Here is a 23730-nt window from a genome sequence, read left to right as displayed (position 1 = left end):
CTCATCCAGCTACCCTATTGTCCCTTTCCCAGAGTGAGGGAACCCTAACACTCCCGGAGTCCTGGCTCCTTCCTCTGTAGCTTTCACTCCCTTCCATCCTGAAGAAGGCCCAGCTGCCTGCGATAACAAATCCAGCCTTACCACACACCCTCCCGGGACAGCCAGGTGGGCTAACTGAGCTTGAAGACTCTTGTTAACCCTTTGTTTACATAGGTGGGGCTTACGCCCCATCACTGTAAGATCTGAGCACATCACTGTCTTTATAAGGCCATTAGCCACCTGCGAGGCAGGGCAGGGCTGCTATCCCCATTGCACAGATGGGGAAACTGAGGCACAACACGACTCTGTGACTTGCTCCAGGTCATCCAGGGAGAATGCAGCAGACCAAGGCTTTGGACCTGGGTTTTCCAAGTCCCTAAACTAGCGTCCTAATCACTGCCCTAGCTTTCCTTTCTAGAGAGGAGCACATTTTTGTCTCTATGTGACCACTGACTCTAGTACATTGGGTGCTGTAGAATGGACAACTGGGCCTGTTGGCTGTGTTGGCTGCAGGATGCCCTGTAAAGATCCTTGCTATCTGGGATCTTTTACACGGGAGCCACGTGTATCCCAACCCTGCCTGTGCCCTTCCTGCCTTGATAAATCTGCTGCTGAATTCTTGGGGTGGGTTGTTTTGTTTTGTTTTTAATCCAGCTGAAAGAAAATGAATTTGCAAAGTGATTTGGCTGGCCTGGGCTCTGAGCCTGGCCAGATTCCTCGTGTGAAGTCCGACAACACAAACATTGTTGGGACAAAGTATTTAAGGAGCTAAGAACATCATCCAGGGCTGGACTGGAGCTGCCTCCGGGAGCCACCTTAAAAACTGCTCGCCCCTGTCGCGCTGCCTGAATGGCAATCGTGAGTGGCATGAGGTCTGTGTTCTGAAGTCAAGTGGAAAGTGGAGAATATCCCGTTGGTCACCAGACTTCAGAGCTGCCGGGGCAGCAGTCTGTGCCTTTCCCCTCCAGCTGAGGAACAGGAGGGTGGGATCCTCTCTGGAGCATATTTATCCCCCCCAAAATCAACTTTTTTCCTTCCCCGCCAAATCACCTGCCACAACTCTGTGCTTTAGAAGATGCTTCTCACTTTAATCCTCCTGCAGGGTTTTTCCCACGCCCTGGCTGCAAATCATGGTAAGTTGCATTGCTTATAAAGACATGGATGTCGGGCTCAACTCAGCCTTCCCACAGTTCTGGGTGCTACTGGCTGGCTCTGGGTGCTACTGCGGACGGTGTGTGTGTCGGGGGCGGGGGGTTGGCTGGATTTTTTTTTGGAACCCCCAAAGAGTGCAGCACTCTGTTCCTTTCTTGTGTCCACAATGGAGCTACTGTTCCAACTCCCATGGGCCACTCAGCCGTTTCTTTTGTCTGCTTTAGAAACCAATTCCCTACACAAATGGCACACCAAATGCTTTGTGATGCTTTCCAGCCGGTCGCAGCCTTGAGCAAACTCCGCTTACGAGTACCCCGCAGAATTTCTGCACAGAGCCTGGATTACTAGTTATTCCCTCCAGGCCTGATCCTGCATCGTCAACATCAGCGGGTGGCAAGATCGAGCCCTCAGGTGCCTGCTCCAAAGACATTACACTGGGCTCAGGGGTGCTGGAGCAATTTTTATAGTGGGGGTTCTGAGAGCCATTGAACCCAACTGTAAACTCTGGATATAATGGAAACCCCTGCAAGCCAGGGGGTGCGACAACACCCCTAGTTCCAGCACCTATGCTGGGATCCGACTGAGTTGTGTGCTAAATTGAAGTGAGTATACTTCAGAGCAAAGGTTAAAGCCTAGAAGGTGTTGAGAGAAAGTGTTCAACAAGCAGGCTAATCGTTGGCATGCCAAAGCTCTCTTTAAAGGCAGAATGTGAGGCCTCCCCTTAGTCCTAATGCATTTCACAGGGGCATTTCTTCCGAGGTTATTTATTGTGGATTTCTTCGCTTACTGTCGACCGCTCTGAATCTCCTTCAATATTTGTGCCTGACTCCCATTGATTTACATCAATCTCCACTGATTGTGCTTTAAAAATATAATCCAGACTCGGTGAGCTGTAAAATGCCACCAAAAATGTAAATATCGGCAACGTGTTTATATATACACCCCAGGGCCTTTTAGGGAATCGCAGTCCCTTATTCCAGAAGACATAACCCCATCACGATAAGAGCTGAGCATCCTGGACTCAGCACTTTCCAGGATTGGGGCCAGTGGTCGATACCAGGTCCTAAATGTCATGGGGGATGCTGTGTGGGCTTGGGTGACTGAAGTTCTGCATGATCAATAGGATATTCACTGTAATTAATATGCATCCAAGGCTGTGACCCTTTTTGGTATCAGTGAGATTGAGTGTGTACCGTATGTGTAATTCACCTGGATTTATGGGCTTTGGGGGGCTGCTCTTTGATGCTTGAAATGGTGGAGTTGTGTGAATCCAAAATCGCTGTGATATGGTCATTTCCTGGGCTCCGCAATTCACCTTTCAATCTGCAATGTGGATTATTCATTTATTTAGCAAAGCGGGACGTAAAGAACAGTAACATCGGACACTGTGCAGCTGTCCTGACTCAGGGAACGCTCAGTGGGCTGCGTAAAGATTTTAAGATATTATTTTAAAAAATAAGGCCGTTGGGGGTATCAATGCTGAAATCTCTTTGTATCTCAATGGATTTGGATCCTGAGGATTTTTTTGCTGCTGGGTGGAGCTAACTCTGTGGTTATATCATGGAGAGTAGACGTGATATGTCCGGTAGGTGAATTTTATTCTTTGATTAACAGTGATCAGTAGCTAAAACGGTGCCAGGACAGATGCAGCAAGTGGGCAGAATAGTAGACTTTATGAAAACAGGTAATAAGGACAGCTTGACAGAAAATGTTTGGGATTTTTCCATGGAAAATTTTGACTTCTCGTTGAAAAATTTCACCTGAAAATTGGCCCAAAAGGGGAGCGGGGTGGGAAGAAAAAAAACCCCAATGGGTTTTGGCCAAATATTTTCAGTTTTACAAAGAAAAATAAAATAATGTCAAGGGAAAGCAGACATAATCTGCAATCATTTTCATTTTCTCAAACTCCAATTTTCAGCCAGACCTTTAAATAAACCTGATTTTAGCATGAAAAGTAACTCGCCGAGTCCCAGAGGATGGGACTGTTCCCAGAGACTGTGTCCTGTGACTCTCTGTTTTTCATTTGCACAGTTCCCACTGGAATCTTTTCATCAAGAGCTTGATCCAAAACTTGTGGCAAGCCAATGGAAAGATTTTCATTGATTTCCATGGGCTTTGGATCAGGCCCCAAATCAGTCTCGTTAGCCCAAGCCTGGGAGCAGACTGGGAATCCCTTTCCCTCCTGGCCTGACTTTTCAGTCTCAAACAAGTGTTGGGAGCGTTGGGTTTGTGCAATGAAACGCTCCTGAGAGGTCTGTAGCAAAACAGTAATAAGGCAAATAAATGTCACATATACAGCCCCATAGGGCCCGATCCTGCTCTCACTAACATTAAAGGCAAAACCCCTAACAGAGCAGAGATGTATCATTTGTTTCATTTGACTGCTTTAAAACTTAGGCCAGATTCTGCTCTAAATTACCCCCGTTTAAATCTGGAGTTGCTCCACCATCTTCAATAGCATTACTCTGGATTTACACCCATGTAAACAGGAGCAGAATTTAACCCATCACAAACAAAAGGAGACGCAACAAGCAAAAGTAATAGCCTTGCGAAGGATTCCCACCTCTAGTCCCAGAGCCAGGCTCTGCAAACAAGCTGTTCTAATATCTGAACACTTCTTGAGACACACATGAACATCAACACTGTACCGTCACGTCTGGACCTGAACGGGCTGCAACACGCTAAGTTCTGCAAACAAATGTCATCTCATCAGCTCACATGCTAGTACCAGGCCAGCCGGCGGCCCTCTTATTTGAACCAAATGCTCCCTTACCCCTCAAGCGAGCCCACTGAAATCAGCCAGGCTGCTTGGGGAGTAAGGCAGTAGGCAACGTTTGTCAAGGTGGGAGAAGGAGAGGTGATTGTACTGCTTTACGCCGCATTGGTGAGACCGATGCTGGAACGCTACGTCCAGTTCTGGGGTCCGCATTTTAGAAAGGATGTTGAGACACTGGAGCAGGGGTAGAGAAGAGCCAAACAAACAAAAATTCGAGGGCTGGAAAGAAATGTCTGACAGCGAGAGACTTCAGCAGCTCAATCTGTTGAGTGTATCAGAAAGAAAAGCAAGAGGTGACTTGATTATGGTGTATAAGTACTTTCACGGGGAGAAAACACTGGATACCCTTAATGTAGCAGAGAAACGCAGCTCAAGAACCTACGGCTGGAAGCTGAAGTCAGACCAATTCCAATTCAAAGCAGGGAAGACTTATTTTTTACCAGAGAGGGGGATAAACCAGTAGGACAAACCGCCCGGGGAAGTGGTGGATTCTCCAGGTCTTGAGGTATTCATAGGACAACTGGACGCCTCTGTGAAAGACGCTTGAGTCAAACACAAGCTATTGGGCTCAATACAGGGGAACTGGGAGGAGTTCTCGGGCCTGGCTTACACAGGAGGTCAGACCAGGTGATCTAATGTGCCCTTCTGCCTTCACAGTCTCTGACTCTGATCCTTATAATTTACGTGGGTACTGCTGGGTGAGGCCTCTGTCTGGGAGCTGAAGATTCACCCCAATGAGAAGACACGCATGTGGTTTGACTGGGCAGCAAAGGGGCCCAGCCATCCCTAGTTAGCATTAAGAGAGGATTAGGAATTGTATCGGCCCCATAAAGTCGACTCTTCTGTTTCCAACAGCGGCCAGTACAAGCAGCTTCCTGGAAAGGTACAGAGCCCCCAAAGGGGTCAGTTACGCACTACCAGGCACTGGGGGAGGTTTCTTCCGAGTCCTGGGCAGACAGCGTAGGCTACAGAGGCTGAGCCTGGTTCTCCACTGCCCTGCCCCTCATGCTGGCCTTTGCACCAGTGCAAAGTGCTCCTGAATTAGAATTAGCAGCTGGGTGCTGCTGGCACAGACAGCCCCAAGGTGCAAGGCAGGCAGAGAATGGGTCCCTTTGAATCTTTGGCCCTGGGACGGAAAAGCACAAAGGAGCCCATGGTTCTCTCTGTTCCCAAATGTCTCTTTAAAATGTGTTTGCCAAGCTGGGGGGTTAATTTTAGCTCGGGTCAGGGAGGCCTCGGTGGAGCTCCAGTCTCTGCCACGGGGACCAGCTGTCCTTTTAACAGAGAGCCACTAATCTCGCCCAGCCCCTGGCTCAGCCTCGGCTTCAGTTTCTCCTTTTCTGCCCATGTCCTTTTCATTTGGGCGCAAGAGTTTTAGGGGTAGTGGGAGAAAGCAGCTCAGAGATAGGACTGAAGGCAAGGGCAAGCCCCAGGTGAGTGCATCTTACGAGAGCCCGCTCTGTGACCACGCCCCGGAGGACAGGACTTAATTATAGCCCTGGCTAGGAAAGGTTGGGGTTTTTTGCTCATGCTTTTAGCTCCAGAGGTGCCCCGTTCAATCCGCAGCGCGTTGGCCAAAAAGAGCAGCCGTCACAGCAGCAGGGCTGAACACACTAGCCAGGATTTGACTGTTTGCTCCTCCTGCCCCGGGAGCAGGGTGACCTCTTCCCCGCCTGCTGTTAGAGGAGCAGTTAAGCAAGGCTGGGAACTTCAAAGAGAAAAGGAGAACAAAACCTGGGCAACAATAGGGTCTGGTCCATCGCCCCATTGAAAGCCACTCTCTTTTGACTTCAGTGGATGTTGGCGTAACATGTTTGCTCCCAAAGCTCTTTGGGGGAATCATTTCCCCACACGGAAAGACAGCCATTTCTGGGGTGGAACTTGGCAGCTCTTTAACTGCATGAAATCTCATTCAGACGAGGGAGTGGAGGAGGATACCGCCTCTGACTGAGACTGCAAGGGTGGCAGGATGTAAGGGCAAGGGGTTGGATTTGTCCTGGACCCTGGGGGAAATACTCAGAGGTCTTTAAGGCTTACAGGTGGGAGGGGATATTGAGGCAAACTAAGTGTTAGTTATGCTGACTAAGTGCTTTTGTTTGCTTGCTTTGCAGGTTCCCACTGGACATATAAAGGTAAGGTTGGAAGAGGATTTTATTCTGGGCTTTCTCCCATTCAGTTCCTCCTCTCCCAGGTCCCGGTTCCCTTCTGCTAGCTCAGCGGGGCAGGATGCAATGCCTTCCTGCCAACACCATGCCCACGCTGGCTAGCAGGTGGCAATGGACAGTGATCGAAGTTGCCCCTCCTCCTATTGGGGGTTGAGTGCACTATTTGTGCAGCAGCTGGCACAGAGCTGTGGGTCTCCCCACAGACGCTGCCTGCTCGTGAGATGCCCAGACCAAGGAGGCATGGCCATTTAGGGGGCGCTGCAGAGCGGCTCTTGGCCTGTCCCTGGTCCTTTCCAGCCAAGGAGCTTTGAGTGCTTTGCAAAGCCGCAGTGATTAAACCCAGCACCCCATGCAGGGGGGACACATTACTCCCCTTTACACAGGGGGAAAGGGAATGACTTTGTGGTAGACCCAGGAATAGAACCCAGAGCTCCCTGCTCCCAGCCTCCTCCTCTAACCAGTATACGCCACTCTCTTCCAGAGCTCAGACTAGAACTCAGGAGTCCTGGCTCACTGTCTTGTGCTCTAACCAATAGACCCCACTCCCCTTCCACAGCTGAGAAAAGAACTCAGGAGTCCTGGCTCCTAGACTGTGCTCTAACCAACAGGCCTCATCATTTCCCAGACCCAGGAACAGAACTCAGCAGACTGATTCCTACTGGCCTCCGTGGGTGTTACTCGTATCCTGCGGAGGGAGAACTGACCTCCTGGGTTCTGTGCCCAGTTCTGAGAGGACAACGTAGTCTAGTGGTTAGAGCAGGTGGCTGGGAGTTAGGATTCCTTGGTTTTCTTCTCACCTATGGGCAGGAGAGGGTTGGGGCAGGGAGGCCTGGGGCTTCAGGACGCCGGGGTTCTGTTCCCAGCTCTGGGAGGACAATGTTGTCTAGTGGTTAGAGACGGTGAACAGTGACTCAGAACTCCTGGGCTCTATCCCAGGCTTTAGAAGGGCGCATGGCCTGGTAGTTACAGCAGGGGAGTGATTCATTTCCTCCACAGCAGAGCAGGTCTCCAGGCGGCCTAACTGCCAGTCCCCTGCTCTAACCACTAGACCACATTGTCCAAACCCCAGTCCTTACCCAGTGCTTTAGCCCTTGCCCCCTGGCTTTGCGGGAGTGTTGGGCCTCCTGGATTCTCCCCCAGCTAGTTCCCATGCTAGAATGGCCCCATTGTGTTCCCGGGGCCCTTATGTAACAATGCTAGACCCACCATCCAGATCGCCAGCTAACCGCCTGCAAGCCTAGCAAATCCAATTAGCACAGAGCCAGCACCAACTAAAAGCGCAGCCCAGCGCCAGCCAAGCATGGCTGATCCCATTGCACAGGGTCAGACGTAATCCTCACCTAAGCTCGGCCCCTGAAAGCACAGCATTGTGCCGGGACCTGGAAAGGGCAGCGGCAGGAACTCGTTTGAACCCGCGCTCGGGGGCCTGCCTGTTACCGGGGGGGCGGGCGGGCAGGTAGTGGACTTCGGCTGAGCAGGCAAGCCCATTTGCCCCAGCAGACCCAAGCCACGTATGAGACGCCTGTGTGTTTTTTACGTGGCAGGCATGGATGTCGGGCGCCCTAGGCCCAGAGGCTTCTGGGAGCAACTAGCAGCAGCCAGACAGGGCACCAGGAAGGCCTGTATTTTGTGGGTATATCTGATTTGGAGGTTCTTTGTTTTCTGGGTAACTTCAGGTCCAGGGTCAGTGGAAGAACAATTGCGCAGTGGCAGGAAAAGCAAACAGCTTTATCTGTGCTTCCCGGGTTGGAAAATGTTTCCAGCAAACCAATTACCATAGCATAGATTGCATTCAGATGCAAATAACTGCGGGGCTCTGGCCTCCCTTCCCAAGCTGGGTCCTTCATACAAAAGCCTCCTCATTCAGACAGCGCTGGAGAAAACCTGATTTGCCTTGTAGTGGCCTTGGAGAGGCAGAGTTGCCTTTAAAAGCGGCATAATTAGGCTGGTTCCAGTCCTGCCAGATAGGGACACTCACAGGAAAAGTGAAACAGGCAGAGCCTAGAAAGTGACGTGCGTTATTATAACCTCTATTCACAGTTATTTTGATTTTCCGCATTTTCCTGAACAGAAAGAGAACCTCTAACCAGGGCTCTCGCGTCCAGCTCCTCAAAGGTCTTTAGACACCTAATTCCCCTTGTAGATAGCTGAGTCCAGGTGACTTTGCCACACAGACCAGAATTTGTAAGTGCTCAGCACCCGTAAGGAGCCCAGATTTTCCTAAGCCACCAGGGTGCTTATCAGCTGTTGAGGTCTTTGAAAACCCAGCTGTGCACGTCACGGGGGAAGCTGAAAGCTCCTGGAGATCCGTCTCCAATGGAGGGTGCTGAGCGGTTCTGAAATTCTGATCCTGAGCTCTTAGGAAAATCTGGCCCATCCGGAAAAATGCAGCCATACACAGCAGATTATTGTGACTGACGCAGCCACTAGAAATGGTCTTGGTGCCAAAGCAAAGAGCTTCATGTCTAAATCCAAACTGCCTATAGAAACCCTGGCTAGAGCTTTTCTCCACTGAGGGTTTTATCTGTCTCCTGTCTGAGTGCCTGCCAAGCATTTATAGATTGATCCTCATGGGCCCCCCCCCCGCTTTGGAAAGCATCATTCTCCCCAGTTTATGCTCTGTGGCAGCCAGGACTGAATCCACGTTGCCTGCGTCCCAGCGTCTAGCCGCAAGGCCAGCCTCTCTCCTGACTTAGGAATGGTCCTTGCACGAGCGAAGTGAGGCATAGCTGTAAAAAGCTTGGCGCTACGCAGGGGAGACTGCGCGATCCAGTGGTTACGGCAGGAAAATGGGAGCCAGGACTCTTGGCTTCAATTCCCAGCTTGGGGGTGGGGGCGGAGGGATCTGGTGATTAGAGTAGGGGACTGCGAGTCAGGACTGCTGGGGTGTACAACTTACTGCTGCTGCGTGACCCAAGGGGCAAGTCACGTCCCCTCGTTCTTCCCCCAGGGAACAGGGATTGTCCCTTCCAGCTGCAGCTCCTGGAGGGCTTTGAGATCCCCAGCAGGGAAGTGCTGCTGAAACGCTGAGTGTTGTCACGGCCACAGCTGTGTATGGCATGTTGTACCAAGGGTGGGGGCGTGAAATTGCTCTGCCGGGGCCAGAACTGGCCCACGAACAAATCCAGCTGGTAGAGACACCTGCCCGCCCCCTCCCCAAGGTGCTTGACCCCCCTGCACTCTCTGTTTTCAGGCCCCCACGGCCAGGTGCACTGGTCAGATGACCACCTGGACTGTGGGGGGCAGGCGCAGTCCCCCATTGATATCCAGACCAAGTCCGTGAGGCACAACCCGGCCCTGCCGCCTATTGAGCCCCAGGGATACCGGAGCCCTGGGGACGGGGCCTTCACCCTCCTCAACAACGGGCACACAGGTGAGGCCGCAGTCGGGGTGGGGCGGGCATTACCCCAGGAACGGAGGGGCATCCCCAGGTGGGCTGGGACCCTCCTGTTTCTCCAGAGGAGCCTCGAGAGCACTGTCCGTGCCTTCTCTGTGCCCTTCCGCACAATCTAACCACTCAGAGCAACAGTCTCCTCCTCTGCACCCCCGGGCCTGCCCCGCACCCTCCCCTCGCCGGCCTTTTCCACCCCCCTCCCCACTGCTGGCACGAGAGCCCCCTCCTCTGCCGCTCCCCTGCTGCAGGAGACTCTCCGTATCCCCCTCTCGGCAGCTACTCATCCAGTTAAACCTCACTAGGAAATGCAGGCAACACCCCACTGCTGACTCTGGCCCCCCAGCTTCCTGCATTGCACTGGGGAGCTGCCCCGTTGCTATGGCACCCGGAGAGCTGTCAGCCATTGCCCCCTTGCTATGGCACTGCAGACTGGTCAGCCATTGCCCCCTTGCTCTGGCACCGGGGAGCTGTCAGCCATTCCCCCATTGCTATGGCACTGCAGACTGGTCAGCCATTGCCCCCATGCTCTGGCACCGGGGAGCTGTCAGCCATTCCCCCATTGCTATGGCACCGCAGACTGGTCAGCCATTGCCCCGTTGCTGACCCCTGGTGCTCAGCCTTCTTGGGGGACAACGCCATGTGGGGAGAAGTCATGGATAGCTTCTGCCCCAGGAGTTTCCCTTGGGAATTATAATCAGATCCAGCTGGTCCCACCCCCTGGGAAGGTCTCTCACTGTGGCCCCCTAGGAAGGGCAGTAGGGGTTGAGGGCTGGAAGTGCCGGGTGAGGGTCATGCACCGCACACCAGCCAGCCCCAGTGCCAAAGTGGGGCAAACTCGCCTGCCAGGCACTAGACTTCATAGAGCCCAGTGCAGTGAGGCCCCTTGGCAGAGCTTCCCCTGCCCCTCCAGGGTGGGCAGTGGGGAGAGATGCAGCTCTCTGCAGAAAGAGGAACCCAAATCAGTGCACATGGGGCATGGCAGGGTCTCTCAGACCCACTGCTCAGCCCCTCCCAGCCCAGTGCATCACCCCCAGCCTGGAGCAGGGGCGAGTGAGAGAGGTGGTGTGTTGGAGAGGGGCGTTTGCATGCAGTTGTGACTGGTGGATGTATGTGGAAAGGGGAGTGTGTGTATGTGTGTGTGCGTGTAGGGGGTATGACAGGATGTTTGTGTGATGTGCGTGTAGGGACCGGAGTGTGTATGACAGAGTGTGTGCACAGAGAGGGTGTGTGTGTGTGTGTGTGTGTGTGTAGGGCGTGTGTGTGTGTGTGTGTGTGTAGGGCATGTGTTTGTGTGGAGTGGGCCCATGGGAGGGGGTGTGCTTATGTGACAGGGTGTTTGTGTGGAGAGGGGTGTGTTTGTGGCAGGGTGGTGTGCGGGGGGCGTGCGAGTGTGGGGATGTGCAGGTGTTTGTGTGGAGTGTTGGGGAAAGTGGAGTGTGTTTGTGTGTGCACAGGGAGGTGTACGTGTGTGTGTATCTCTGGGGCGCAGAGGGTCAGGGAGGGTGGAAGGGGCATCACAGCCCCTTGTACCTGTCTGGCAAGTATTGGGATATTTAGCGCTGGAGGCAGGGCGAGATACGAGACTCTCAGCTTTGGCGAATAGTGTCTAGCCCACTTGGTTCTGGAGAACAGCTTGAAAACCTGACCCAAGTGCTCCCAGGGACCAGAAGGCAGGAAAAGACCCTGCCCCTGATTCTTCGGGTCACATCCCCTGCTGTTGTGGGGCCAGCTTCGGGATTCTGAGGCACGGACTCGCCCTGTTTGAACGCTGGGGGTTGGCGATGCGGGAGGCTTCTCCTGCACCTTCTGGCTCCTTGTCCAGATCCCAAAGGTCTGCACCGGTGATAGGGACGCCTTTCCCTGCACCACACCCTCTAGCGTTCCCAGTGGGAGGGAGACGGCCCAACATAGCCTCCTCTCTGCTCCCCACCCGGCTGGAGCCTCCCTGTGGGCATAGGCAGCAAGGCCCCTAGGATGCACGGGGGTTGGGAGACTCCGTGCCGTGCACTAACAGCCCCTCGGCGTCTGTCCCCGCAGTGGAGATGTCCCTGCCCCCGTCCATGTCCCTCCGGGGGCTTCCGCAGACCTATGTGGCCGTCCAGCTGCACTTCCACTGGGGCAGCCGGGGGCAGGCCGGCGGGTCGGAGCATCAGGTGAACGGGGAGACTTTCCCTGCCGAGGTGAGTGTGCTCCTGCCCCAGGGTTGGGGGGCAGAGGGCAGTTATCTCATTGCCCTGGGAACCGCCAGCACCTTATCCTCTCCCTTCTTAGCCAGACCAGCCGGGCAATTGGAGCCAAAGCTACCCCGGGTGCAGCTCCACTGAAATCTATGGGGTTTCCAGGGCCCATCCTCCCCCATCTCCCCAGGCCACGAGACCTCCCCTAAAGCCAAAGGGTTTTAAATGGGGAGGGAGGAGGAACCAGTTACTCCCTCCATGCTGGCACCATCTGGTGGATAATCCCCACCCCACCGGGCCTCCAGCTGGAGCTGCAGCATGTGAGACCGTACTTGGAAATGCCACACTGGGGCTGGGGGATTAGAGGGGCCGGTAGGGGTGGGGGGATTAGGAGGAGAAGAAAGGTCCTGTTCTGCTCCCTGGGAGCCACCAGCGCTCAGCACTAAACTGCGTAACGCTTGTGGGAGAGAGTCTGACGCAACATGAGTCTGAACCCAGCCTCCAGCCTCCGATATGATCCACCCTGGTGGGGCTGGCACAGTGCATTTTCCCCCTTTCCCCCTACGCTCCTCTCCCTGGGAGGGTTTGCATCTCAGGTGCAGTCCACGCTTGTGTGGGGACCAGGCCAGCAGGAGTCTCTGCAATCAATGCAGCTGCCCCGGGGGGTCAGTCCTGGGCTGGGGCCCCAAGGTCACCGATTCAGATCCAGCCCCATCACCGAGAACAGTGCTGCTAGGGCCCCAATCCTTCAGCTGATCCTCACCTGAATGGGTTCTGAGTCCCAGGAAGAGAAAGGGTGAGCAAGGCCTTTCGGGCTCAGGGGCTGGTTGATCGATGATGGATCCTGCTGTGGAAGGTGTGGATGCTTGGCCCCTCTCGGGATCAGGCCCGTTGGGGCTGGCAGGTTTGCAGAGAGCTGTGTGGGCCGGAGAGAAGTGTGATTGGGAGTGAAAGGGCGGCTGTGGGAAAAGGTTTCAGAGTAACAGCCGTGTTAGTCTGTATTCGCAAAAAGAAAAGGAGTACTTGTGGCACCTTAGAGACTAACCAATTTATTTGAGCATAAGCTTTCGTGAGCTACAGCTCACTTTATCGGATGCATACTGTGGAAATTGCAGAATATCATTATTATATACACAGACACCATGAAACAATACCTCCTCCCACCCCACTCTCCTGCTGGTAATAGCTTATCTAAAGTGATCATCAAGAAAAGGGAAAAGGGAAGGGGGAGGCTGCCCAGCAGGCTAGGCCTGAAAAGGTGGGTTTCGAAACCCAGTAGCTATTCCCTGCTGGCCCTGACTTGCCAAAGGGCAGCCTTCCTGTGGGCAGAACATTGAGGAGCCCTGGGTTGTATTCCCAGATCTGCCACTGACACCCCCCACCCCCGCCCCGGCCCCCAGGACGACCTTAGGCAAGTCACTTCCCTTCCCTGCGCCTCTGTCCCCCGCCCTCCCCACATGAGCGGATGGTGTGTGGGTACATTCACTAATGGCTGCGAGAGGGAAGGGGGGTCCAGAGAGACTGCGCCTTTAAGAGATTGCCCGCGCTCTCCCCGCAGCTACACATTGTGCATTACAACTCGGAGAGCTACGCCAACGTCAGCGAGGCCAAGCAGCGGGTGGATGGCCTGGCCGTGCTGGGCATCCTCATCGAGGTAAGCTCCCTGCCGCTGGGGTTAACCCAGGCTCCCTGCCCTTGACCCGCCGAGGTGGGGCAGCCCTGATGAATCCTACAATGCAGCCAGCCTCCGGGGCGGGGGAGCCTCTGAGCAGACCCCTCTGCTTGCCAGGGGTTGCAGTTCCCTCCTGGGTCAAGAGAAGGTGCTAAGTGGAACAAAGGAATCACCAGGCTGATTCAGACCCAAGGTCCAGCTAGCCCAGTATCCTGGCTCCCACGGCAGCCAGCACCTGCTGCTTCAGAGGAAGGTGCAAGAAATCCCCTAGTGGCCACTTATGGGATAACCCACCCCCATAAAGGTCTCATCCTCTCTCTAATTGTTAGCCACTGGCTCAAGCCCTGAAGCCTGAGGTTCTCTCTCCCTTCTGAACTTGCATTAGCTATTCTAACTCTGGGTATTCTTGTTCTCCAGATAAACGTCCAATTCCTTTCTGAATCCTGCCCTCAATGCCTTCATGTAGCAGTGAGTTCCACAGGCTAATCGCCTGTTGTGTGAGAGTATTTCATTGGCTCAGTTTTGGGACGGATGGTGATACCTGACGAAGGTTCAGCCTAGGCCTCATGCTGGCTCTCTGCATGCGGGTGAATTTCACCCCAGGAGAAAGCCCAGCTACCCATTTCCCAGCACGCCCCAAGGAAGCGCAGGGACTGGGAGCTCAGATATCATCAAGAGGGCCGTACAAGTACCTGGATGGATGGCCAGACAGCTAGGAGATGAGCTGATCCCCTCTACGGCATCCATAAGTCTATTGGAACCCCAGGATTTCCAAGGTCAAAGCCCTTGGGAAAGGGCTCTTCAGAGGGAAAGACCTTACCTTGAGAACTGCCAGCCCATCCCTAGCATATCCTTGGTCCATGTCTTCTCATAGACTCATAGACTTTAAGGTCAGAAGGGACCATTATGATCTTCTAGTCTGACCTCCTGCACAACGCAGGCCACAGAATCTCACCCACCCACTCCTGTAACAAACCCCTGACCTACGTCTGAGCTATTGAGTCCTCAACTCATGGTTTAAAGACTTCAAGGTGCAGAGAATCCTCCAGCAAGTGACCCCTGCCCCACGCTGCAGAGGAAGGCGAAAAACCCCCAGGGCCTCTGCCAATCTGCCCTGGAGGAAAATTCCTTCCCGACCCCAAATATGGTGATCAGCTAAACCCTGAGCATGTGGGCAAGATTCACCAGCCAGATACCCAGGAAAGAATTCTCTGTAGTAACTCAGATCCCACCCCATCTAACATCCCATCACAGGCCATTGGGCATATCTACCGCTAATAGTCAAAGAACAATTAATTGCCAAAATTAGGCTATCCCATCATACCATCCCCTCCATAAACTTATCAAGCTTAGTCTTGAAGCCAGATATGTCTTTTGCCTCCACTGCTCCCCTTGGGATGCTGTTCCAGAACTTCACTTCTCTTGATGGTTAGAAACCTTCATCTAATTTCAAGTCTAAACTTCCTGATGGCCAGTTTATCTCCATTTGTTCTTGTGTCCACATTGGTACTGAGCTTAAATAATTCCTCTCCCTCTCCGGTATTTATCCCTCTGATATATTTATAGAGAGCAATCACATCTCTCCTCAACCTTCTTTTGGTTAAGCTAAACAAGCCAAGCTCTTTGAGTCTCCTTTCATAAGACAGGTTTTCCATTCCCTGGGTCATCCTAGTAGCCCTTCTCTGTACCTGTTCCAGTTTGAATTCATCCTTCTTAAACATGGGAGACCAGAACTGCACACAGTATTCCAGATGAGGTCTCACCAGTGACTTGTATAACGGTACTAACACCTCCTTATCGCTACTCGAAATACCTCGCCTGATGCATCCCAAGACCGCATGAGCTTTTTTCACAGCCTGCTGCTTCCTTTCTCACTTTATCCCTACATGTTCTGACCTCAATAAGGTAGCTTTCCTTGCTGATCCCTCTCATCTTTCACTCCTTGTAGGCTTTCTGCTTTTTCTTAATCACCTCTCTGAGATGCTTGCTCACCCAGCTTGGTCTACAACTCCTGCCTATGAGTCTTCCCCCCTTTCTTGGGATGCAGGCTTCTGATAGTTTCTGCAACCTTGACTTGAAGTAATTCCAGGCCTCCTCCGCCTTTAGATCCACAAGTTCTTCAGTCCAATCCACTTCCCTAACTAATTTCCTTAATTTTTTAAAGTTAGTCCTTTTGAAATCAAAAACCCTAGTCACAGATATATTTTTGTTTATCCTTCCATTTAGTTTGAACTGAATTAGCTCATGATTGCTCGAACCAAGGTTGTCACCTTCAACCATTTCTTCTATGAGGTCCTCACTACTCACCAAAACCAAATCTAAAATGTCATCCCCTCTTGTCGGTTCAGCAACTCCTTGGTGAAGGAATCCATCAGCTATCGCATCCAGGAAAATCGGAGCCCTGTTATTATTACTAGCACATGTCCTCCAGTCTATATCTCGGAAGTTAAAGTCGCTGATGATCACACAGTTCCCATTAGTATTTACTTCATTAAAAACATTAAAGAGGTCTCTATCCATATCCACATCGGATCCCGGCGGCCTGTAGCACACCCCAAGCACTATCCCAGGGGAGGCTCTAGTAGCTTTCTTCCCCAATATGATTTTTGCCCAAACAGACTCTGTCTTATCCATTCCATCACTTCTTATTTCTTTACTGTCTACCTCATCATTGATATACAGTGCTACTCCACCACCTTTGCCTTTATTTCTGTCTTTCCAAAACAGCACATACCCTTCAATACCCGTACTCCAGTCACGACGACTATTCCACCATGTTTCTGTTATCCCAGCCAGGGACCCTTCCTGCTCCATCTCTGACGGGCCAGCTGTTGCCTGAATGAGGGTAAAGCTTGGGCAGGGGACAGCTGAGCTTTCTCAGGGGCCGGTCCCCTGGAGACTATGGACCATCCTAGGGCCCCAGGCTTTTGCCAACCTGAGAGTCACTGTTCCCTGCTCCAAGTGCAAGGTGCGCTCCTCCAACTTGACGTGATGTAGGCACCCAGCAGCCAGCGTTGGTCATTTAAAAAAGCAGCCTTACCAAAACAAACCATTCCACCGCACATACACTTCTTCCCCTGGACAGAGCGTGCGAGAGAGAGAACCCCATGGGACAGATGTGAATCTTGCAGCTCAGTGCAGGACTGGAAGGTGCTCGGTGACTGCCGTGACGAGGGGGTTTTAAGACCCCAAATAGAACAGAACGGGGCAGGCCCCCCCTCAACCAGCCATATAACTGGGCCATCCAGCCTTGGCGTCTAGTGTGAGCTTCCCTCCAAGGGCTCAGCATTAACCTGAAGCCTCTTGTTCTTCATATTCTCCTTTAGGTCGGCAACGTGGCCAACCCTGCCTATGACAACATCCTCGATCGGCTGAAGAACATCCAGCATGCAGGTGAGGCCATCTGTTCCCATGCGGGGTGTGGGGCCTGACTGTGGTACATGGAGAGGAATTGTTTGGAGCAAGGGGGTGATGTCAGGGTAGATGTCAGGACACATTTCCTAGCAGTGAGAGTCATTAGATCCTGGCGCAGTCTCCTAGATTTTATGACCAGAAGAGCCCATTAGGCAATCCAGGCTGAGTTCCTGTATCACACAGGCCAGAGAATCTCCCCCGTTATCCCTGATATTGGGCTAAACACACTTCTGGTCTGCTCCAAAGGGGCATTTAGGCTTGAGCTGCAGACATCAAGAGATGGAGAATTCCTGCTTCCCTGGGCAATTTGTTCCAACGGTTAACCACCTGCACTAATAAAGACTTGTGCCTTATTTCGGCTTTGAATTTGTCCGGTGTCAGTTTCCAGCCAAGGAAGCCTTTTTCTGCTAGATTAAAGAGACCTCTGGCGCCCGGTATTTTCTCCCCACGAAGATACCTGTAAGTCATAATAATTCACCTCCCCAGCTTGTTTTTGACAAGTGGATAGCCTCCCCTGGGACAGGGCATGAGATCCGTGGCTAGGTTCAGATGAGAGCTGGGGGCCCAACTCCTCTAGGTGCCTTTGATAACGCCAGCCCTAGTCTTTCGGCTAGACCGGACAGAGCCCCAGAGCCTAGACTGTGTCGAAGGGTAACTAACTTCCAGCATGCCCCCTCGCAGGTGGGCAGGGCAAAGCAGAGTCGTTTCCTCTGGTGTCCCCGGCTGACAGCACCCCAGCCCTGCAGTGGCCACCATCTCCTGACTCGGCCCTCTGGCCAGGTCATACATGGTCCCAGCCTTTCCAGGGTGAACTGAGTCCCATACAGATAGTCCAGCTGCTGTGTGTTGGGTCTTCAGACTTAACAGTCCTTTGCACCCCTTCCTGCCAGGGCCTCCATGCCTCCTCCCTTGGAAACCCACGCCCTCCCTCTCCACCCGGTTCCAGCCCAGGGACCCTGTAACAAACAGCTATGGTGCGCCTGCTCAGACTCTTGGCTTTTTCCCTGGCCTACATCCTAGCCCAGCCTGCCTCTCGGCCTTTCCGCCAGCCCCTCTCTGGGCACGCCCCGCTGCAGACCCCGAAAGGAAAATGCAGCAGTCATGGGAAACAAAGCGCACTGGCAGTCCCGTGCCAGGCCTACCTGCCCAAGGGAGGCTCTGCTGGTGCAAGTAGCTCCAGGTCTTCTGTCAAGGGGCTAGCGCAAGAGACGCTGCTCCAGTCCGCCATTCCTGGGCTGGGCTTTTCCTCTTCCACCCCCTCCCTCCAGGCTTGACACCTCGCCCAGGTGTAACAGGTGAGGCTGACTGAGCTCACAGCCACTCATTAACCCTTTCCCAGCCAGCAGGGAGGTCTGTATATCCCCGTCGCCATCGGGAACAATCCAGCAAGCCTACGCAGAATGTTCTCCGCACGGAAACGTGGCTGCTGCTTTAACCAGCCGCCCGGCTCTAAGGGAATACCCTGAGCCTAGGAGCGGGTCTAGAGCCAGCGCTGGGCTACTGCTGCCGAGAAGGAGCTGCGGCTGAAAGCAGCACCTGCAATTGGGTGGGATTTAACGCCCCTCCTTATTTGCTCTTCACACTGGGTGGGGTTCTGATCACGGGAGGCAGGGTGAGTAGCGGGATCAGTGTCAAAAATCACACGATGTTCTAGGCACCCACTCAGGCAGCAGACCTACCCCCTTGGGACGTCGGTGTCCAGGAGAAGAGACCCCACCCTCCCTGTGCCTCGTGTGGCCGTTGGCACCTGTGCCAAGTGCAGGCAGGGGGTGGGAAGGGCAGAGAACGAAACTTCAAATTTTGGCCTCCCCCAACCGGCTGAAACGAGCGTGAGAGCAACTGCAAACAGCAGCCAATCACCCGGGGCCCATGTGTGTCCAGACCCAAGGGGCTCCCTGCCTCACCTTGGCTCCTCTGCAAAAGGTCGGACTGGCTTGGCGGAAGCAAATTTGTGTCCCTAACACTGTCCCCTCCGGCCCCCCTGCAGGGCAGAAAATCTCCATCCCGCCCTTCGACATTCATGAGCTGCTTCCCGGGCAGCTGGGCCACTATTTCCGCTATAACGGCTCCCTGACCACGCCGCCCTGTTCCCAGAATGTGCTCTGGACCGTCTTCCGCCAGCGGGCGCGGATTTCTGCCTCCCAGGTACTCGCTGTTGTTTGGGCAGGATGCCCAGGGGGCTAAGCATTCAGATTGCCCCAGTGCCATGAGTCACATACAACTGGGGGGGGGGGGGTTGGGATTGTCTCTTCATTGAGCTGTGGAGAGTGTGAAAGGTGGTCCCAGGGCTCTTCATCTCCTCACCATGCTGTGTGTAGGGGGCAATCCAGGACTTGGGGGGGACATCTCACCATGCTACGTGGGGGAATACCCCAGGACTTGGGGTCATCTCCTCCCCATGCTGCGTGTGGGGAGCCAACCCAGGACTTGGAGGTCTCTTCCTCATGCTGTGCATGTGTGGGGGCATCCCAGGACTTGGGGGGGGGGCATCTCCTCACAGCTCCATTCTCTTCCAGCTGGAGAGGCTGCAGGGGGGGCTGTACTCCACCAAAGTTGCAAACTCCTTGCCTGTGCCTCTGGTGGACAATTATCGAGCCCCACAGCTGCTGAACCAGAGGGTGGTGTTCTCCTCCTTCCCCGTGGGTGAGTGCATCGGGCCCAGACTGCATGGGTGGGGTGGCTGCAGGGCCTGGTGAGGGGGGAACGGGCCCCCCCTTAGATTCCAGCTGGTCTTGGGGGGATCTGACTCCTGTTTCTCTCCACAGGATGTCACCCTCTCATTAACACTTCGGCTGCCACCCACCCCCACAGACCCCAGCCCAATTGCAGCAATCAGTTTATGGAGCGATGCCCCAAGCTATATCCAGGTAGAATCCAGCCCCAAACAGCCGGGGCTCTAACCCCACAACCCAATAGCCGTGGTAGCATCAGGGCTTCTATCTTCCTGGCTGGAGTCGTTCAACTAGACGATGCCACACTGGAGAACACGCTAATGAACTGGCCATGTGGCACTGCTGCCCTCTGCTGGAGGGAATTAGAACTGCTCACCTGTGTGTCATGAGCCCTGTACTGCACACAGTGAATGGGGACTCTCCCATAGAGATAGTGGGGCTAGGCTTTTGGATCATGAGGGTCTGAGTTCTAGCCCCATTGTCACCATGCTCCAGCAGCAAAACAACAACTGGGAGGTGCCAGGAGGCCACCTGTTTGGCACAATCTATCACAGGGCCTGACCCTGGCCTAGGCCCACATGAGGCGTTAGAGATTGTCAACATCTGCCTGTCTCTTCTCTTGCAGGTCCCTCAGCCTACTCTGCAGGTATGGCCCTCTCTGTTATGTCTAGTGGGGCTGGGAGGGGCCCATGGTGTCATGTTCATGGCAGACGCACAGAGACTTTGAATAACATGCAAGAACCCCAAAACAGAGAGAGAGAAAACAGGCTGCTCCTTAGGCACGATGCCCGCCCCGCCCACACTTTAAGCTGGCTCTGTCCAGACTGACTCTGATTGCTACTGCCAGCAGGAGCAGGAATGCCCCCCTCCCCATACACACCCCCACGCTCCTCTTTCTTAAAGGGATAGCATGCAATTCCAACACAGTCCTCAGCAGAGCACATCTGGCACTCATCTGCAACGGGGAACAGTGACTCTCAGGTTAGCAAAAGCCTGGGGCCCTAGGAAAGAGCAGCTAGGAGCCACTGGAGTATGGTGTCACCAGGAATGACTGGGACCACCGTCCCGGGTCACCCCATCCCACGATCTCACTCTCACCTTAGAGCTCCCCCTCCTCGAGCTCAGCCCTTACCCTCCATTTTCCTTCCTTGGGCAGGTGAAATCGTTGCCATCGTTTTTGGGACCCTCTTCGGCTGCCTCAGCATCTTTCTCACCATCCACTTTGTGGTGAAGAGAATACGGTGAGTGGAGGGGGTGGACACCAGGGGCCTGAGCCCAGTTATAGCCCTGTCCCTGACTGTGCTGTCTCAGCCCCCCTGCCCCACGTGGTGGGGTGGGGGTCAGGCTGTGGGGAGAGGAGGGGGCTGGAGCTGCCAAAGGGCAGAGACCCTTAAACACCTGTAGCTTCCAGATCCCAGCCAGGCTCCAACAGCCTCTGTCAGCAGAGCAGGGCAGTGCCGGGCAAAGACCCCAGGCCAGAGCCCCAGCTGGCGTAAATGCGTGTCACTCCATCGGAGCCAACAGGGACAGATCCCCAGCTGGTGCAAATCAGCTGTAGCTCCCCTGGAACCAATGAAATGATGCCGATTTACACCAGCAGGATGTACGGCACCCCATGTTCCCAGGCTGTGCAGACATCCCACAACTCAGATCCCCTGAATTGGGGTCGTTCCCCCGGTCCAGCTCCCCAGTTATTAACCAGAGCTGATCGCAGCGAGGGCATGGCCTAGGTGACCAGCTGCAAGAACAGGGTAGCTGCAGGAGGAGCAGGCACACAGTCCCTGGGAAACTGGGGTCACTATGGGGGGAGTAGGTGCACAGCCCCTGTAAGATTTGGGGTTGCTATAGGGGTGGAACGGGCACACAGCCCTTGTAGGATTTGGGGGTTACCTTACCATTTCTGCTGGTCTCTTCTTCCTGAGTCAGAATGAAGAGGATCCGGGAGCAAAAGGACGTCGTGTTCAAATCCTCTTCCAGACGTGCAGTGTCAGGCAACAGCCACCGCCCCTGAATCCCGTGCCTTGCCCCTACTCCCCTGCCTCAGCCCCCGTGGGGCAGTGACACGGACACCTCAGGGGCCGGCAAGCCTGGAGACGTGCCAGGCAGTCTAGCTGTAGGAGTAACGCCCATGCAGCCCCAGTAGGTTCCCCTTAGGGGGTTACCTCCCCCCAGCCTGGGGAGGGCACACAGAGCCACCTCCCCCCAGGCCCTGGGGCCAATCCTGCCTGAGGCTGGGAGTGACTCACAGCTGTTCCCATCGGCTAGCTGCTGGGTGGCATCTGTTAGACAAGTCAGTGGGTCTCAGCCCAGTCCCCAGTCGAACACATGCCCCCGTCACACAAACCCACCAGCAGGGCTGGTACTAACCGGACCCCTTGCCAGCAGCCCAGGGGTCTTGCATACTAACCCTCCCCCTAGTGTACCTCTGCGTCAAGGCCAAGGCCCATGAGCAGGGCAGTGGGGGTCAGGGGAGGGGAAGTTTGCTGTGCTGCTTACCTGGGCTGTTCCTGCTCTGTGGTTAAATTGGGTGTCAACTGTACACCTCTTGCCTGCAGTGAAACCCCCAGTGTAGTTTGGCAAATCAGCAGAAGAGTGTGAGGACATGGTGCATGACACACTGCCACTCTCCCTGAGGCTGCCGTGTTGCCATGCAGAGCGGGGGTGGTGCATGGCACAAGGACACCGTCTTCCCTGACACTACAGCTCACGGATCTAAGCTCCCCAGGCCGAGGGGACCCTCCCCTCCGGTCACTGTCTTCCACGAAGGCCTGGTTGCCTTTCCGCAGCGTTGAGGCAGGCTAGACAGCTCCACGCTGCAAGAGCGAATCCAGCAGCCCTGGCCCTGTGCCACTCCCATCCATGTCCCTGCCTTCGGGCTGTCAATGCACAGGGGAGAGGTAGCATCTCTGGGGCTTTGCAGGCTGCTAGGGAACGCAGCAGTTCGGGGAAGGCAGGGTTGTTCTCCAGAGGCTGGTCTGGACACAATGGTTCTAACTGGAAATAAAATGCCTTCTCAGGCCTACCACTGAAGAGCCCCAATTCGCTTTGCTCCGCTGGGATTCAGGGCCAGCTCCTCAGCGAGACGAGCGTAGTCCGCTGCGCCCAGTTCTCCACCGCTGCACACCGCAGTGTGAACTCAGGCCCTGATCCTCAAATTGAGGGTCCTAAATTCTACTGATTTCAAAGGCCGCTGGGAGCCTAACTCCCTTTAAGGACCTAGGCTATCTCCCTAACCACTGGACCATCCTTCCTGGAGGCAGCTGTCCCTAAACAGCCATTTGGAAGGTGCCCGCGTTCCTAGGAATGGGATGCAAGCATCTCTGAGCATCAGGGCTTGTCTACACACGAAAGTTAATCTGGAACAAGGGCGGGTGTGAATTGAAAGCAGATTAACTATTCCCGGGTTAACTCCGTGTGGGGATGCCCTTAAACCAGAATAAGAGTGCCGTATTCTGAATTGGCTTAATCCAAAATGGATTCTGTTCTGGAATTACTCCCCCCATAGACAAGCCCTGGCAGAGACCTGAATTGGAATATTTTGCCAGATTTTATTTTATCCTTTTACAAAGAAATTTGGCAGCAACGTTTGCAGCCCCTGTTGTTCTTCACGCAGGCCCAGAATTAACCTGTTTCCCCTCCGGCAGGGAAGAGACTCATCAAAAGCAAATGGATCCTGAACAAAATGCTCCGGTATGAAAACCTTTGTTAAAAAATAAAAGCAAGTGACCGTGTTCCTTGAAATTCCAGCACCATCTTCTCCGAGAAAAGGATCTGGAAGAGTGTGCGCAGTTCTGGTCTCCCACGTTTAAGAAAGATGAATTCAAACTGGAATGGGTGCTGAGAAGGGCGAATAGGATGATCCGAGGAATGGAAAACCTACCTTAGGAGAGGAGTAGCTGCAACTGGTTAGAACAGAATTCAGGGAAATAGAGCCAGGACTCCTTGGTTCTAGCTATCAGATTGCTGGTTAGACGATAGTGTCAGGACTCCTGGGTTCTATTCATGGCTCCTCCATGGTCTTGCTTTGTGAACCTGGCCAAGTCGCTCCAGCTATTGCTGTCAGAGCTTCCCCCTCTCTAAGAAAAGGGTTAAAACTAACCCACATCTCAGTTTTCATCCCTTAAAGCTGCAAGGTGCTTAGAGATCCTCGGGGAGGGAGGAGGAATTACTCCCTTTTCAGCATACGGGGAAGTCTCTCCTCTCCCTGCCCCGGCTTCCCAGCCGCTCCACAGCCAGGCATGCCTATTTACCTATTGTCCCTGCCTATTT

General features: G+C 54.0%; 1 protein-coding gene across 2 annotated transcripts; it reads left to right on the top strand.

Annotated features, from left to right (window-relative positions):
* Nucleotides 1-970: 970 nt before the first annotated feature.
* On the top strand, nucleotides 971-23730 carry CA14 (carbonic anhydrase 14). 2 transcript variants are annotated; one of them, XM_043535250.1, is made up of 11 exons: nucleotides 971-1172; nucleotides 6079-6099; nucleotides 9326-9505; nucleotides 11564-11706; nucleotides 13262-13357; nucleotides 16702-16768; nucleotides 18777-18934; nucleotides 19306-19432; nucleotides 20087-20107; nucleotides 20618-20702; nucleotides 21388-23730. In XM_043535250.1, exons 1-11 carry the CDS (start codon nucleotides 1115-1117, stop codon nucleotides 21470-21472), a joined length of 1041 nt encoding a protein of 346 aa, XP_043391185.1. In that variant the 5' UTR covers nucleotides 971-1114; the 3' UTR covers nucleotides 21473-23730. The 2 variants fall into 2 exon arrangements, with proteins under 2 accessions (XP_043391185.1, XP_043391186.1); XM_043535251.1 differs by lacking the exon at nucleotides 13262-13357.

This window comes from Chelonia mydas, chromosome 24 (assembly GCF_015237465.2).
Source record: "Chelonia mydas isolate rCheMyd1 chromosome 24, rCheMyd1.pri.v2, whole genome shotgun sequence".
In the NCBI taxonomy this organism is placed as follows: domain Eukaryota; kingdom Metazoa; phylum Chordata; order Testudines; family Cheloniidae; genus Chelonia; species Chelonia mydas.
Note: the sequence above shows the minus strand (reverse complement) of the source record. Positions and strands in the feature narration are given on the sequence as shown.